General features: G+C 42.1%; 2 protein-coding genes across 11 annotated transcripts in view; one reads left to right on the top strand and one right to left on the bottom strand.

The window, feature by feature from the left end:
• Positions 1-1,064, top strand: part of REV1 (REV1 DNA directed polymerase) — an 86,980-nt gene extending 85,916 nt beyond the window's left edge. For 8 of the 9 annotated variants that reach the window (XM_043467921.1, XM_043467920.1, XM_043467919.1 and 5 more), the window contains one exon: positions 23-427. In XM_043467921.1, the coding sequence (XP_043323856.1) occupies positions 23-134 (112 nt within the window). In that variant the 3' untranslated portion in view covers positions 135-427. The other variant, XR_006269347.1, reaches the window with a different exon arrangement.
• The window catches only part of EIF5B (eukaryotic translation initiation factor 5B), a 74,464-nt gene continuing 59,345 nt past the window's right edge, over positions 642-15,760 (bottom strand). For both annotated transcript variants that reach the window (XM_043467927.1, XM_043467928.1), the window contains exons 15-24: positions 8,140-8,271; positions 7,538-7,720; positions 7,227-7,388; positions 6,581-6,712; positions 5,041-5,172; positions 4,858-4,934; positions 4,580-4,744; positions 3,675-3,813; positions 2,390-2,551; positions 642-2,085 (exon numbers count right to left, since the gene is read on the bottom strand). In XM_043467927.1, coding sequence (XP_043323862.1) covers positions 1,978-2,085; positions 2,390-2,551; positions 3,675-3,813; positions 4,580-4,744; positions 4,858-4,934; positions 5,041-5,172; positions 6,581-6,712; positions 7,227-7,388; positions 7,538-7,720; positions 8,140-8,271 — 1,392 coding nt within the window. In that variant the 3' untranslated portion in view covers positions 642-1,977. The remainder of the gene's footprint in view (positions 2,086-2,389; positions 2,552-3,674; positions 3,814-4,579; positions 4,745-4,857; positions 4,935-5,040; positions 5,173-6,580; positions 6,713-7,226; positions 7,389-7,537; positions 7,721-8,139; positions 8,272-15,760) is intronic.

The raw sequence follows: 15,760 nt of genomic DNA, 5'->3' as shown, positions 1-15,760 counted from the left end.
ACCTCTCGTCTCCTGCCTGTAGGCTGATGCAGCAGTCGGTGGAGTCGGTTTGGAATATGGCATTTGACTTTATTCTCGACAATGTTCAGGTGGTTTTACAGCAAACGTACGGAAGCACATTAAAAGTCACATGAAGATGAATTACCAGGGAGCCTGGCGCTCTCCACTAGCTGTGCCATAAGTGCTCGTGAGGTATTTGCAAAGTGCATGATAGTAATGCTCTGAGTTTTATAATTTTTAAATTTCTTTTTAAGCCAAGTGTTTTTGTACATTTCTTTTCAGTAAGTGCCAAATTTGTCAGTATTGCATGTAAATAATTGTGTTCTTTTACTGTAGCATAGATTCTATTTACAAAATGTTTGTTTATAAAGTTTTATGGATTTTTACAGTGAAGTGTTTACAGTTGTTTAATAAAGAACTGTATGTATATTTTGTACAGGCTCCTTTTTGTGACTCCTTTAGGAAGCAAATCCTGAACTATTCTACTTAAAGAGGCTGAAAACCCTCCCAGCCGGACGGTTACGGGCTCCATGCTAAGCTCTGAAATCCCTGAGAGCTCTGACTGGCGTTCTACTTGTGCCAACCAAGCAAGGGTAAAGAAAGCGTGCACTCACTCCTAACCCAAAGCACCAACACAGGACCATGTTAAGAAAATCTCCTTTACTTCTTCCAAGTGGAGGAATTTACATATTCTGAATTAGAACACACACACAATGAAGACTAAGTTTTTCCTGGGAAAATCACATCCCCCAGATGGTTTAGAGGTTTTTTTGTCTTTGCCTCTACTGGCCCTTGAGAAACTTTAACAATAATGAAGAATGAATGGTACAGATTTTCAAATGTATATAAAAGTATTCGTCTATGCTATATGTTATAATACTTTAAAAATATAGTTTATAATTCTAATGCCAGTGAATACTTGGGAACACCTGCTATCCAACACCCACACTGACTTCATTCAACACTGTGCTATAGAAGGTAGTCAGGTACTAGTCTGATGCTAACAGACTGCTTATCTCAGGGACCCACTTCCCATATTCTTCAGGAAAACCTTAGGGGACTAGCTACCACCAAATTACTAATATGAAGAAACTGTTATGTCTCAGTATTTCTAAGTTGTTAACAAAGTCCAGACAGTTAATCAACACCCTACTGATTGTCTCATCAGAAAATGTATGCATGATAGAACCTGCTAGGACAAAACAGACCCAGACTGATGTATAAAAACCCCTCATGTTAACAGTCAATCAGACAGTTCCTGTCCTTGAGAGAACGTGCTATACCAGAAGGAGACTTGGGAGAGCAACTATGCTGACAGGAAGGGAGCCCAGCGGCGCTTGTGGGCAGCCTCTGGGTTCTTTCTTGGAATTGCGGACGGTGCTGAGAACTGTGGACTCTCATGACCACACAAGCAGTAAAGGGCAGCCGGCGATGCTTGACACCATGGTTTCACACAAAGCAGATAAAGAAATATCAAGAAAGCCTAATTTTCTATTTTAAAAAATTCCTAAGGGCATATGGCAGAAGAACGCTGGAAGAATCACTGGGAAGGATATGCATAAATAAAGACGTGTTTCTTACCTCAAAAAAGTCCCAAGAATCACAAAGTCTGCAGAAGCTTGGTTAATCAAATACTGCAGTACTGATTTAATCAGTATAAAATTGAAAGAGCTTTAGATCTGTAATAAAAATCCAGATTTGGGGAAGGAAGGGCAGACTTTAAAACAGCAGCCAGTAGAGAGGGGCTGGGGAGGGCGTGGGCGAGTGAACAGGCACGTCGGAGCTGTGGGGACGTGTATCGACCACTGTCAAACCAGTGTAGTTTCTTGGTTTCTCATGGAAAACATTTTATACACCTAGTTTTTTCCTTCTATACTTAAGGTCAATCAGTGTTCCGACAGGTCCATTCCTTGTTTTTCTTGGTGATATTACCACATAATATTACGCTGACTCCAATTCCTGCCCCGGGTGGAAAACTTAGATGATCTCAAACACTTTCTTCAGCTCCACAATAAGCTGCCAGTCACTCTTCTGCATCTCGTCTCTGAACCAGTCTTTGAGGGCGTCGATGGACTGCCGGCTGATCTGCAAGGCCCGAGGCAGACAGTAAACAAAACCACGTCCCGACGAGTGCCAGCTGCTGTCGTCACCAAGAAAGCTCAGGCGGAACTTAACCAAGGCAGAGGCCCAGTGCCCCCACTCTGCTCGGCAAGGCGGGCAGACGGGACCCAACCTAGATGTTCGAGCAGATGCTCTGAGGCGGCTGGACACCAGCCAAGCCTTAATGAAGAATCCAGTCCCTTCAGGTTCTAAACATCCGCCCTCCGCTCCCGAGTAAAATCGGAAGAGCTGACAGCCCCCTCCCTTAACTGCTGAGTGAGCGGCTTACCTTACTGACGAGAATGTCTGTAGCTTCAAAATGGCGTCCGTACATTTTGGGAGATTCACCAGGGATGGGTTCTATTTTGACACAGACTTCTTGTCCTTTTTTCGCAACATCCACTTGTTTATGGTTTACTTCAATACTTGTTACTATTCCAATGTCAACAAACTGTAAAGAACAGAAACTGCAGTGTGAGCGGAGGCACTGAGTTGTCTCTACCCTGCCCTCTGCGTGACAGCTGCCGGAGGAGGGGGGACAGAAACAAGCCTGGGGTGAGGGGCAGGAGCCCACGTGGGGCGAGCGCTGAGCCAGCTGCCCTCAGCCACAGCACCACTCTGCTGCCTGGGTCCCTACCCAGGAAAACACGAGTGAAAACGGAGTCTAGTCTGGCTAAAGCCACACCAGGGGCCCCTGCTGCCAGGAAGTGTCCAGCTCAGCCCACTGAGACGGTGCAGGAGCGATGACCCCGAGGAGCAGCCGAGTCACGGTGCGCAGAGGACGGCAGGGCCCCCGGCCTCCTGGGGCACCTTCGTGCACCAGCAAGGGGGAGAAGGCTCCAAGTGCCACGGGCAAGCACACGAGGACCAAACACCAGATAACTGGGGTACCAAGGGAGACAAACCCCTTTGTACAAGATGCCTGAAGCAAAGTCCAGGGTGGGGAGAAGGCATAACCACTGCCCAGGGGAGGACAGTGAGTGCTAAGTGGGGCAAACCTGTCCCCGACGGAGATGCTGAGTGGCCTTCCCAGTCACTGTAACCTGCACCCAGTCACATGGGAACCACCAGACAAATCCAGGCTGAGGAGCCCTCTGTGAAACTGCTGGTCTGGACTCTTCAGGAAGGATGGTGGGCTGTTCCTGATTGAGATCGAAGCGCTAATAACCAGACCCCGAACATCTGGACGGAGCCCTGGGCCAGATCAGCAAACAACATGACCGAAGACATTTTGGGCACTATTGGTGAAGTATGAATGAGAACTGTGAATTACAGGGTTTTACTCAATGTTACTTTTCCTTAGGTATGACGCTAATCCAGAGGAAAGATGAATGAGTGTTCATTAGTCTAGTCTGAATTTTCTCCCAGACTCAGAAGTATCAAGGTTGATAATTCTGCAGCTTTCATTACTTCAAGCACTGACACCAGGAGCCGAGAATCGACACTGATAAGGAACTGGCACCGAGGAATAACGTACAGTGAGGAGCAGGCTCTGCTGGGCTTTCTGTCTTCACTCCTGAACTACCAGGACTGCTTTAAGAGAAGACTTAGTTCTAAGTACACCCAGAACTTACATTTTTGCTGGGCACGCACATGGGTGTCCCCTGCTTCACTTGCCCTGCTTCCACAGTCACGCCCATCACTATCGGATCCCGAGAATTGAAGATAAACTGAGGGAGGATCTTTATCTTGCAGGGGAATACTGCTATGTGCCTACAAGAATAAAACCCAAGAATTTTTGAGCTTACAGAATCACTTAAGATGCATGAAAAAGCAAGCACAGGTGACTATGGGACGTCCCCTCCCCTCAGGGGAGGGCAGCAGGTAGGCTGGCCCCCACTCAGGCCCTGCTGGCCAGCCCCACCCACGTCCCGCCTGGACTATGCGGACTGCCCGCTTCTCTGCACGTGCTTCCCGCCGCTCTCCCCGAGGTCACCGGTGCCTCCACCCCAGCACTCATCCTGATGGCCAGGGCTGTTCTCACCCCGCCGCCCCCTCCCCAGCCACACTGTCAACCTCAGCTCTCCTGAGGCCCTTCCTTGCTTTACCCTGCTTCTCCCAGCTTCTCCCGTGTTCTCTGCTCGTCTTCGCCCTGAGCTCCAAGAGGAGGGACCTGCCAGGGTCGCCCTTGGAGCTTTGCTGGAGGAGTGGGGCTCCTTTACTTTCTAATTCCCCACTCACACTGGTCCACGTGACCCCAGATGAGGACCCCCAGCAAGATGCATCCCCAGCCCGTTAATGCAACCTAGGTCTGCCGACTGGAAAACCAAACACTAAACAGAAATGTTAGAGAGAGCGTGGGTTCACACACTGTGCGTCTCAGGTGGGCCTGATCTGTGGTAACACATCTCCACAGGATGCAGCCTCCAGGAGATCAAGTGCCATGCTTCTGTTGCCCACACATAGCTGTCTGGTACTGTAGACAGTCACGTCATCAGCTGTTAGCACAGATCCAAAGTAGGTACAATTACCAACTTACTTAAATTCTTCCTGTTTCTGTTTCTTGTAGTCTTGTCTGTATTTCGTAAAGGCATCAAATAAATGATAAATAATTTCTGCACTAAAAATTCTAACTCCTAAACTATCAGCCATTTCTTGTGCATCCCGTTCAATTCTCACATCGAAGGCCAAAATCACTGCATACCTGCAAGGTTAAAACACATCAAGGATTACTTGATGAAATACAGACCGTGTCTTAACAGTCCTACTCAATCAAACAGGCAGCATGCAAGCCTTCAGCGCAGAGAAGTGACTTACTGAGGGTCGTGTTCCAACATCACTGAAGCCTTCATGACATCTTTTTTGTGGACAGGCCCAATGTTGATCCCTGCATACTGTAAAAAGGGGGTTTCCCAGTTCAGATGCCTATGTTAGGTGATGGGACAGCCCCCCCAGACAGCGCCTCCCACTGAGTCCTGGGGAGTCAGCCCCACGACTTACGGGCACTTCTGATGTCTTCAGAAATTCAAGGAGAGCTTCCAGAGATCCCAGTGTCGAGGCCTGGACGTAGACGCCTTTCTCTTCTAACTTGATAGCATTCAGTGTCTGCTTTAACTCGTGGATCAGCTCATCCTTGAGAATAAACGACATTTGACAAGGTTATAAATAAGCCACTATCTCAGCAGCCTAGAATTAAACTGTTTCTCTTTTTGATTAAGTGTTCATCTGAAAATATGAACCCAAGGCTGAATGCGGGCAAGGCATGGTAAACTTGTGCGGGAAGGGAAGAAGAGATGTGGGTGCAGACCTGGGCTGTTAGGCTGACTAATGTTGGGACGTGTGAAACCTCTGCACCACCCTGGCAGAGTAGATATAAAGCAGATGGATGAAAGGAATGACATAATAATCTTCTGGAAGATAAAAGTACTGATGTAATGTGGTAAGGAGTCCTGAGCCCAGCGGGTTTGATGGTCAAACCCCCTCATCTCAACAGTCCTTTATTTCATCACTGTTCCTTAGAAGGTGAAGAGATTCTGACCAGAGGTCAGTAAAACCACCCTGTCGTTGTCACGCAAGCCCCGTCCATGGCCTCCCGGAGACTGGCGAGAGGGACGCCCTGTCCTCACTGGCCCTGAAGTGGCCGACTCCCTGAGCACAGTGCCTGGGTGCTGCCTCAAGGACAGCGGCCCCAGCACACGGGAGCCCTGTGCGGGCAACAGGGGTGTTTCTCTTCACGAGAGAACAGTCATGTCTCAGCATTTGCTTCTGTGAAGCTCCGCTGGGCTCAGGTGCGCCACCTGGCAGACGGGCTTTAAAAGGACCTCTAGAACCCAGTAAGAGATCCGTTAGTTCTGTCTCTATGACTGAGTCAAAGTGGCTCGGTCGTGTCCGATCTTTGCGACCCCACGGACTGTAGCCCGCCAGGCTCCTCTGTCGATAGAATTCTCTAGGCCAGAATAGTCGAGTGGGTTGTCATTCCCTTCTCCAGGGGATCTTCCCAACCCAGGGATTGAACCCAGGTCTCCTCCATTGCAGGCAGATTCTTTACCATCTGAGCCATCAGGGAAGCCCAGTCTATATAACTGAGTATCTTAAAAAAAATAAACACGAATGGAGAACTTCCAGTTTCTGGTTCTTTTTTTTTGGGGGGATGTGGACCATTTTTAAAATCTGTACTGAATTTGTTACAACACTGTTTCTGGTTTATGTTTGGTTTTTTGGCCATTGAGGCATGTGGGACCTTAGTCCCCCAACCAGGGATTGAACCTGCAGCAAAGTCTTCACCACTGGACCACCAGGAAAGTCCCTGGTTCATTTCTTAAATAAAATGTCCTAACTTTAATGTATATAAATGATCATTTATGCCAATTTGTGATTATACGAACGGAAGTAATTCTAAACCATCAACCATTTGTTAAGAGGCCCAGATAAGTCTCCACAAAGACAAAGGTGCCTATTTTATTCTTCATTCTCAGCATGTGCCCTCCTCACACAATATACAACACAAAACATCACTGGAGGAAAAAATAAATGAACTTACTTTAAGAACTGGGATTTCATCTTCTTTATAAGCCACGAGGAGGGGTAAACCAGCCAATGTTTTTTCCAGGTCCTTTCCAAGAATCTTTACCCCCTGAGCTGCTTCTACCTCTTTATGCTTCTCATATTGGTTCTACAGAGATCAAAACAGTTGTTACTATATTTACATGAAAGGTGGCTAGCAGGGGACAAGGATACTGTCATGATGATACTGTCATGACTTTGGGACAGGAAGAGTTTGCTAAAGTACATGCAAAAAGAAATAAATACAAATCAAAGACTGATAAAGTCAACATTAAAGCTAAGTAACGTTGATTCCAAAGATACCACAGAATGAGTAAACAAACGAGTCACAGCAGAAAATGCCACAATACTTACTGCTAATTACTTATCTAGTTAATGCTAGTAACTAGATAGCTATGTGGAACCAAAACAACATGCTTGTGAGTTTTATGAGGAACTCTGCTGTTAAGTAAGAACTTTCTCAAATCTCTAATAGAAGGTCCTTTCTGTATGAAGACACCTGGAATTTAACCAGTGAGGGGTGCGTGTGTGTATTAAAGTAGGTGGCTCTCAAAGGGAGGAACAACCCCAGCAGAACTTCTCTGTGCAAGTCCTGTGTGCCGATGCTCACCACCCTGACTCACCTTCACTCTTAACTCCTTCATGGGGGGAGGTAACAGGAGGCCTCGGATCTGTGTGACGATAGGCCCTTCTACTCCGGGAACAATAATCGTGTCTCCTTCCTTCAGACGCCCGTTGATCAGTATTACATCAATAGTCGTGCCCATTCCCGGGAGAGCCTTAACCTAAGAGACGTTGTTGTAAATGGGGTGAAACACAGGCTACAATGAACCACATTGATTAAATCAAGAGCAGTCCACGGCCCCACCTGAAAACCCCTGCTGGGGGCGGCGGGGGTGCGGCGGGGTGGATTAAACTGAATAGCTGGCATTACCTCCATCACCTGGGCTCTCAGCTCCTCACACTGGGCAAGTCTCTTACTCAACATGGTCTGAGTCAACTCGACAAGAAGGCAGATCAGACTTCCCATGCCATCTCCAGTATGTGCAGAGGTAGGTACCAAGGACACAAAAGTGCGGGGATCCTTATTCTCATAAAACAAAGCTGCATTCAGCCCCTAAACATAAAAGCAAAGTCACTGGTACAGGCCAAGCTGGGGAGGAAGGTCTCCAGAACAGAAACCACTAGCTGGAAGCTGGATGAACAATGGCTCTTCGTTCTGAAAACTCCTCACCAACACCTGGATCACATGAACCCTGGAGGTATTAATCATCGTACAGAAAAGCAGCTTCTTTCCAATCAGCTTGGTTTTTAACATTTATTTAAATGTTAAAAATTCAGACTGCAAAGAGAGGTCTTTGAAATAAAGAATTTAAAAGGAGACTGGAGAAGAGAAGAGAATGAAAAATGCTAAATGCCATTCATAGGGAAACAGAACCAGTATCAATCAAAGTACTGGCCTGATTATAAAGACAGGGCAAAAGAAGAAAAAATCTCCAATGATGTGCTCTCTTGTAAAGAAGGGAACTTTCTGACCTGCTGTGCAAACTCCACAATGATCGCCTTGGCCCGCTCCTCGAATTCATCTCTGGTGTTCTTCTTCTGCTTCTTCAGAGTAGCAGCCACGTCAGAGTCAGGGCTCTTTTTCCAATCATACAACCTATCAATCTAGAACATTTTTTTATGTAAGAAGCATTTCTAAAGCACTCACAAAGCTCAGCAAGTTAATAACTAAGGTTAATGTAAAAGCTCCAGGAAATCCAAATGTGTATCACACACATGTGGAAGAGTGTGTACTACTCAGACATTTCATGGAACCAAAAGTCCCAATCATGTGCTTAGCTGCACCCCCTCTTAATGAGAAACTGAAGTACCACACTGCCCTGGCTTCCAACCAGTTCATGAGAGGCTGCCATTTATTCCAAAATATCCTAGGAACATTAACATATGCTGGAATTCCAAAATGGTTAAGTAGCTGACAGAAAAAAGGATTAATTACAGCCAAGTACATCACCAGGAAAATGACATATGAAAAACATGGAAAATAGACAATAATTATTTCCTACCTCAGAGAACACCCCACCATTACCTGTTTTATTGCTCAAATTAGGGTTAAATCTGTTTAATAATCTATGTTCTCTCACTTTTCAAGAGTGATAAATGGGTATAAAGAGGAAGATTATTTAACAGTAAAAACAAAAAAACCATCATATGTTGGCTCAGTCTAGGATGATAATACAAAGTAGCAGACCAATCTGAATGTTAACAAGAAGGAAAATCAGTAGAAACAGACCCAGAAATGACAACGATGAAATATAATTAGCATCACCTCTGAGCCACCAGGAAAGCCCCCCATCTAACATCCAAGGGCCTTAAAACAGTTATTATAAATATACTCAAAGACTTTAAAGGAAACCCGTAGAGCTAAAAAGTGTATATATACATATATAAAATCTGAACTAAAAAGAAAAAAAAAAATCCCTGATTGAACTGAAGCAGGTGACACAATGCCAAAGATCAGCAAATAAGATATAGCAAATAAAAACTACCCCAACTGAGGCACATAGAAAAAAATCATGGAGAAAAAGAAAACTTCAGTAACTTCTATAAAACAATATTAACAGAAATAACTCAGGGTCTAGAAAACCTCTAGAATTCTATCAAACACTTAAAGAATAAGAGAAGAGAGCAGAAAAATAACTGCACAAATAATGACCAAGAACCTTCTAAGGAAATCAAACTGACTGAAGGATAAAGAAACTATTACATAATCTCACTGACAAAATTCTTAAAAAGCCTTTTTAAAAGCAATCCCAATAATGACAGCTTCAGACTTTGTTTTTTTAAAAATTTGAAAATTTATTCATTAATGTATATTTTTATGTAAATTAATAAATCATAATTTCATTTCCAAAAAAAAAAAAAGCAATCCAAAAAATCCCACATTACACACTGCGGAACAAAGAATGAGTAGAGATAAAAGCCAGAAAGTGATGATGATGAAGGGCAAAAAAAATTTTTTAACCTAGAATTCTGTATCAACAAAACTATTTGTAAAATATTTTTACCTGTGATAATAAAAACACAGTACGTCTAAGCAATGTTTTTAACAGTGCTAATAAGCATATCTTTAAAGGCTTGTGTTAGAAAAGAAAAAAATATCTGAAAGCTTCCATTTTAAGAAGCCAGAAAAAGAACAATGAATACAAATGTAAGCAGAAAGAAAAAAAAAAATGATAAAAATTACCTACCCCTGAAATCAATGAAATACAAAACAGACAAACAGTACAAAATATCAATAAAACCAAAAGCTGGTTCTCTGAAAGACACAGATTTCTATACTAACAAAAGGAAAGTAAAAAAATAAATAAACTCAGCTTACTTAAACTCCATGCTGATGTGGCTTTAGTAATGAATGCTATCAAATACCTAAAGAATAATATTTCTATACAAACCCTTTTAGAAAACAGAGGAGGAAATACTTCTCATCTTATAAGGTCATTATTCTGAAAACCAGACAAAAGATATTAGAAGAAAACTATACATGAAAATCACTCACAGACAGACACAAAAATCTTCCCACATAAAAAAGTTAGCAAATCAAATCCAGCAAAACATAAAAAATATACTATGACCAAATGGGTGTTGTTCAAGTAATGAAAAAGTTGGTTTAATGTTTTAAAAAGGCAATGGTAAAGAACAAATGGTGCTGGACCAACTGGATGTCCACAGGCAAAACACTGAAGAGACACACAAATCTCACACCCTTCACAAAAACGTTAGCTCAGAAGGGATCATCTAAATGTAGAACACCGAACTCTAAAACTCTTTAAACAGGAGAAAACCCAGATGACCTTGGCCATGGTGATGACTAGATACAACACCAAAGGCATGATCCATGAAAAACAGAACTGATAATCTAGACTTAATTAAAAACTTCTGTTCTGTGAAACAGAGTCAAGACAGTGAGATAACAAAGAACAGACTAGAAGAGAATATTGGCAAAATACATGTGGATGAAGGAACAATATCTAAAATATACAAATAACGTTTAAAATTCAACCGTAAGTAAACAAAGAATCCAATTTTTAAAATGGGCCAAAATGCTTAACAAACACTTCACCAAAAAAGACACACAGATGGCAAACAGGTACATGAAGAGATGTCATCTTACGTCACCAGTGAAATACGAATTGAAACAAGACACTACTACACACCTACTGGGCGTCCCTGGTGTCTCAGCTGTAAAGATCCGCCTGCAGTGCAGGGGAACCCGGCTTGATCCCTGGGTGGGGAGATCCCCTGTGGAGGGCACGGCAACCCACTCCAGTATTCTTGCCTGGACAATCCCATGGACAGAGGAACCTAGTGGGCTACAATCCATGGGGTCACAAAGACTTGGACACGACTAAGCACAGCACACACCCATTAGAATGGCCAAATTTCAAAACACAACACCAAAGGCTGGTGAGGATGAGGAGTGATGGGAACTCTCCTCCACTGCTGGTGGAAATACAACATGCTACAGATACTCTGGAAGACAGTTAGGCAGCTTCCTACAAAAACTAAACACTCTGACCAAACAGCCTAGCCATCACACTCCACTGTTATTTACCCAAGAGTTGAAAACTTATGCGCACACAAAATGGCTACAGCAGCTTTATTCCTAATTATCAAAACTGAGATGTCCTTCAGCGGGTAAATGGATAAATAAACTATGGGTCATCTAGACAATGGGATATCATTCAGTGCTAAAAAGAAAAGAACTATACCAAGTCATGGAAAAAGGACATGGAAGAAACTTTTAACACATTACTAACGGAGAGAAGATAATCTGAAAAGACTACATACATACTATAGAATTCCAACCATATGACTACTCTGGAAAGGGCAAAACCAGGAAGACAGTAAGATCAGTGGTTGACAAGGGGTGGGAGGCAGAGGGACGAACAGGTGGAGCACAGAGGATATCCAGGGCAGTGAAAACAATGTATGATTCTATACTGGTGGGTACACGACACACCTGTGCAAACCCAGAGCGCGCACCGTAACAAGAGTAAATTTTAAGGTAAACTATGGACTCTTGAGTGTGTCAGCGCAGGTTCATCAGTTGCAACAAAGGTAGCACTTAGGTGGGGTGTGTTGATCATGGGAACAACTATGGGAAAAGCTATGCGTGTGTGGGGGCAGGGAGTGTATCAGAAATCTCTACTTTCCCCTCAGTTTTGCTGTGAACTTAAAACTGTTCTAAAAAATTAAGACTTATTTTAAAAATAGCAATAAGCTTCTCACACCCTCAAAAAACATGGATGAATTCACAGAACCATAATGTTAAATGTAAAAAGCCAGACACAAAAGACTGTATTTTGTCAAATTTGACTTACATGAAATTGAAGAACAGGCAAAACTAATCAATGGACATAGAATTTGGGACAGTGATTGCTATAAGGGGCTGGGAATTAGACTAGAGTGGAGCACGCTAGTACTTTTGAGGTGATGGAAAGTTTTATGTCTTAATTTGGGCTATTTAACAAAGATGTGGGCTTCCCTGGTGGTTCAGGGGTAAAGAACTCACATGCCAATGCAAGAGACCTGGGTTCAATCCCTGAGCTGGGAAGATGCCTGGAGAAGGGAATGGGCACCCACTCCAGTATTCTGGCCTGGAGAATCCCATGGACAGAGGAGCCTGGCAGGCTACAGTCCATGGGGTTGCAAAGAGCTGGACAAAACTTAGTGACTAAAGAAAAACAGATAAGTATCTATGAATACATTTATCAAAACTCAATTTCACACTGTATATAAATTTTACCTCAATCCTCCCTGGTGGCCCAATGAAGAAACCTCCTGCTATACAGGAGACCGGAGTTTGATCCCTGGGTTGGAAAGATCCCCTGGAGAAGGGAATGGCAACCCACTCTAGTATTCTTGCCTGGGAAATTCCATGGACAGAGGAGCCTAGCGGGCTATAGTCCATGGTGTTGAAAAGGTCAGACACAACTGAACGACTAACACTTTAAAAATAAGGAAAAAGCAAATTTATAGAAAGAATAAAAATACTTATGTCGCAGCTTTTCCACTTGATAATAATTAACCTATTTTGAACCTTACTCTGATCAAATACTAGTCTTAAGACCTGACATATTTTATCACCTCTAATTCTTACAAAAATTCAATAATGCTCTATTCTGCAGGCAAAAAGAGGCTAATTAAGGCCATTTTTCTAAGTCTGAAGTGGTAAAGCCAGGATAAGAACCTAGGATTCAAACCCTGGACGCCAAGCTCTTAACCATTGTCCCTCTCTGCTAACTCCGAGCTCTCAGGATGCTGCTTCTCCAGAAACAACAAAACAACAAAACACAGTCAGTTGACTAAGGTGGTGCCTACAGCAGAAGAGCAGGCTGAGGTCCTGTTAAGATTGTCAGTTTTTCTAGGAAAGTTCTAGGAGTAAGGAGCAAATAGAGATTTCCAGGACACAACAAGACCAGAGTCACTGTGCTTGCTTAATTCAGATTTGCCCACCAATGGCCAAACCACGTTCTGGTGAGAAGTCAAAAGCACAGGCTTGTACGGTCTGGGAGAAAACTCCTAAGGGAGGACCTGCCTGCATTTGAACAAAGCAACATTCGAATGACCTTAATAAATTAAGGAAATTGGATTAAACACAGTTAAACTCCTAGAAGGAAAAAAACTAACAAAATGAAGTGGAAGGAAATGGTCTATCAGGTTTGCATATTATACAGTAAAAGACATGGAAACTATTGTAAGTTCAAACTGAACTAAGCAACCCACAAAACAGTCTTTCTCCAAAATTAGCACAGTGGTTGGAATATATGGTAAGAGTTGGGTATGCAGCAGGCACTCACTAAATTCTTATTGTTACTATTTAACAGGATTTATGACTTAGAAAAGATACAAAACAACTCCATCTTACAACTGGTACTGACCAGAGCTTAATGAGAATCTTTTTATCTCTTCTAAAAAAGTGATGAACTTAGAATTCAGTTTCCAAAGGTCACCTAGTGAGGCTGCGTCTGTGAAGAAGGCTTAGTGGTCAGTCTCCTCCAGCTCTGTCCAAACCCAGAGAATATAACACCACCAAGAGTGAACCATGAATTTTGAGCGATAATGATGTGTCAGCGGAGGCTCATCAGTTGTAACAAAAGGTATCTCTTCCGTGCAGGATGTCAATAATGGGGAAGGCTTTGCATGTGTGAAGACAGGGGTACTTTCCCCTCAATTTTGCTATGAATCTAAAAGTGCTCTAAAAATAATAAAGTTTTAATAACAAGAAGTAAGTCAAGTCCCCCAATCTCCACATCAACAGGAATTCTCACTGTTACTGAATAAAGGAGAAAAGCCACATGATCATATCAAGAGACAGAGAATGGGCATCTGACAAAAATCAACAACCATCTCAAGACAAACAAAAAACAATACTAAGTAACCTAGGAATAGAAGGGAATGTCCTTTTTACCTCATGGTAAAAAATGGAAAACTTTCCCCTAAGATGGAGAAGAAACAAGGATGTCTGTCATCACTTTTATTCAGCAATATTCTAGACGATCCAGTTAGTGCAATAAAGAAGAAAAAAATTTATAAAGGATACAGATAAGGGAAAAAGTATAAAAGTTTTCATCAGCAGATTACATAATCATGTATTGACTTGACCAAAAAGTTCATTTGGGTTTTCCCCAAACCTGGAAAACCTGAATGAACTTTTTGGCAAACTATAGAAAATTCCACATGAACTACAAAAGAAGCCCCTAGGCCTAATCTATTGAATTTAAAAGGTCACAGGATAAAGGTCAATATATAAAAATCAACTGTGTTTTTATTTAAAACTGATGATCAGAAATCCAAACAGCTATTTACAGTAACACCAAAAGCATGAAATATTAGGGAAAATCTAGTAAAATATGACCAACACACGGACCATAAAAAACTATAGCATACTGTCGAGAGAAAGTAACTGGAGAGACAGACACCGTGTTCACTGACTGGAAGACTCAACTTTGCTAAAATGTCCATTCTCCCAGAATTTACCTACAAATACAACCCCAATAAAAATCCCAGAAGGTTTTTTGCAGAAAATAACAAGCTGATTCTAAACTTTATATGGAAATTCAAGGACCCTGAAATAACCAAAACAAATCTGAGAAATAAGAAGTTGAAGCACTTAACCACCATCTGCTTTCATGACATCACTATGAAACTACAATCATCAAGACAGGGAAGCAGTGGCGTAAGGAGGGACACAGAGGTCAGTGGAAGAGAAGAGAAATACTAAGAACGAACGTGTACCTGGTCAGTTTTAACAAAGATTGCAAAGTAATTCAATGGGGGAAGAATAACCCTGTCACAAGGGGATTTTGAGGTGGATATACATTTTGAAAAAAGTGAACTTTGATTTCTACTTTATACCATGCAAAATTAAAATCACAGATCTAAATGCTAAGTATCTAGCAACACTGGAAAAAAATTTTCATGAACTTGGGGTGGGAAAAGGTTACTGTATAGAATACAAACAACAAATTATAAAAAAATTTCTCATAAATCAATTTTGCTAAAACTACAAATTTCTTCTCTTCAAAAAACATCATTAAAAAAAAAACTCTTAAGTCTGACTATAAGAATATATCTGCAACACACACAACTGACAAAGGACTTCTATCAACGATAAAAAGAACTCTTAAAACTGAGCAAGATGACAATCTAATAAAAAATAAGCAAAGGATTTTGAATAGATACTTGAGAAATCAAGTAAGTATACAAAAAGATGTTTGATGCCATTAGTCATCATGGAAATGCAAACAGAAACGGTACACTTTGGCACTACACACTTATCAGAGTGGCAGCAGGCAGGGGTTTAGTGTTGGCAAGAATGTGTAGAAATAAACTCTTCTTAACTGTTGGCTAAAAAATGTAAATTGGTACCATTTCTTTGGGAAAATGTGTCATTTTATCATAAGGCTGAATATATACCTACCATATGACCCAGAAATTCTATTCCTAAATATTTACAACAAGTAAAGGAAAATAAATGTCTACACAAAGACTTGTGTAAAAATGTTCATAGCTGCTTCATTAATAACCTAAAACTATAATCAATCCAAGAATCCTTCAACAGATGCATGGATGAAGTATGGTGAAGACGTTA

The sequence above is a fragment of the Cervus canadensis genome, chromosome 5 (genome assembly GCF_019320065.1).
Source record: "Cervus canadensis isolate Bull #8, Minnesota chromosome 5, ASM1932006v1, whole genome shotgun sequence".
NCBI classification, from domain to species: Eukaryota; Metazoa; Chordata; class Mammalia; order Artiodactyla; family Cervidae; genus Cervus; species Cervus canadensis.
The sequence above is the reverse complement of the archived record's forward strand: the minus strand, read 5'-3'. Positions and strand labels throughout refer to the sequence as shown.